The sequence below is a fragment of the Cibotium barometz genome, chromosome 2 (genome assembly GCF_041138505.1).
Source record: "Cibotium barometz isolate CiBa-2024 chromosome 2, ASM4113850v1, whole genome shotgun sequence".
In the NCBI taxonomy this organism is placed as follows: domain Eukaryota; kingdom Viridiplantae; phylum Streptophyta; class Polypodiopsida; order Cyatheales; family Cibotiaceae; genus Cibotium; species Cibotium barometz.
In genome coordinates this window covers 73645145-73646833 of record NC_141047.1, presented here as the reverse complement: position 1 = coordinate 73646833, position 1689 = coordinate 73645145, and the positions used below count along the sequence as shown (strand labels likewise).

Genomic DNA, 1689 nt, shown 5'->3' with positions numbered 1-1689 from the left:
AGGAGGGCATGGTGCCTCCTGGCAGCAGCAACAAGAAGGGTGCTTCCACCACACCCCCCCAACAAACAAAGCCGGAGCACATAGCCAGTCCCAACACAAGGGCAAGTGCAAAACAGTGCAAGGTCGACTCCGAACGGACCTCACTCCTCTTCGACGACGACGAATCAAAATCTACCAGCAAGTCAAGACGTGGTACGCTATTCATTGGCATATGCATGTGCTAAGTAAATGGTGCATGTTCACTCCCTGCACTGACATTTGAAGTTAAATGAACAATACTATATTTGGTACTTTGCAGTAGCAAATTTGGTACTCTTTGAGTACCACAAATGGTTCTGTAGGGCATCACCTCACATTAGACATAATGTCAGGCACCACATTTAATCTATAGGAGTCAGCAATTCTCTGATTTGTTTTGAACACATTTTAGGTAAGAACAAAATGGAGGAGTACCCTCAACAAACCAGGTTCTGTTACACGGCACAGGACCTGCATGAAGAGTACGGTCTCAGTCTTGAGGGAAAACTCTTCAAGGACTTGACTGATGAGGACATGCCACCCGCCGACCAATGGTTAACTGTATTCAAGTTCAAGTACCAAAAGAACAGCAAGATCTATTTAAACCATTTGCAGCCACAACTGGTGGAAGACTGCAGACTTCTATTCTCCAAAGTTTATCAGGGGCCCCCTTCATGTGGTGAATTGACCAACAAATTTGCTACGTGCTACGCTTTTGAGAAATGCCATGCAGCGAAAAAAGACCCAGCAGGGCATAAAGTAGCATGGGCCCGGTTTGGGGAAGGAGTGTTGCAGATGATATCATCTAGGAGTGGCGGGCTTGAGCGTAAAATTGAGGCATGGAGGAGGCAAAATGCTTCCTCTCCTGGCAGTGTCCTGCATTCAAATAAGAAGGCTCGGATGACTTAAAGTGGTAGTAATATCTGCACAGAACCAGATAATGCTTGCAGAGGGGTAATTGCTGACTACCTACCTGATTTAGAGGCATTGCTGCAAAGACTGGCAGACCCAGTGTCACATCCAGGAGGGTCAAACCTCAGAAGCCTGAAGGCCTCTATTCAAGCAAACAAGGACCAGCTACTGGTATATGAAGGTAGAAAGGACGTAGCGAAGAGTTTGATGGAAGACATCGATACCCTGGAAGCACGCATTGTTCAGCTTCAGCAACAAATCCCTATTCCGGATGAAGAGATCAGAGAGGTGGAGGCTGAGCTGGGAGCAAGTCGGTGCTTGTTGCGACGACACGGGGTTTTCGAAAATATCCAAAAGCTCCAAGCGGAGGTTGAACAGCAAGAGGTATTGTATTTCTGGCCTATTGCATTGTGTTTGACTGTTGATAGTGTTTAATTTGCACATGGTTTGGCAATTTGGCATGTTTCACTTCTTGATTGGTTTATCTGCTGACATTTTTGGTGGTTTTGGAACTTCTTGAACTGTTTTGGTACTTTCTTTACTTGTTTTGGTATTTTTTATAACACTTGGTGTTGTGCTGCTGCCTTTCTTGGTACTTAATAGTGCTTCTTTATTTCATTTGGTACTCTATTGAACTATTTTTGTGCTGTTTTGGTACTTTCAGGTTACTGAGTTTAGTCTAATAGGGCACCTTTGGTTGTCTTGGATAATTGGTTGCACCCATGACTGGTACTTTTGGTGCTTTGCTGTTCATTTGAA

General features: G+C 44.6%; 1 protein-coding gene across 1 annotated transcript; it reads left to right on the top strand.

Annotated features, from left to right (window-relative positions):
- Window positions 1-441: 441 nt before the first annotated feature.
- LOC147641449 (uncharacterized) lies at window positions 442-1365 on the top strand. The gene is made up of 2 exons (XM_086812498.1): window positions 442-791; window positions 930-1365. Exons 1-2 carry the CDS (start codon window positions 442-444, stop codon window positions 1363-1365), a joined length of 786 nt encoding a protein of 261 aa, XP_086668624.1.
- Window positions 1366-1689: the final 324 nt, after the last annotated feature.

What these genes read in the sequence shown, in the direction of transcription:
- LOC147641449 (XM_086812498.1), top strand. Translation starts at nt 442, where the DNA reads ATGGAGGAGTACCCTCAACAAACCAGGTTCTGTTACACGGCACAGGAC. An exon ending in CATAAAGTAGCATGGGCCCG is followed by an intron (nt 792 to 929) that starts GTTTGGGGAAGG and finishes GATGACTTAAAG; the next exon opens with TGGTAGTAATATCTGCACAG.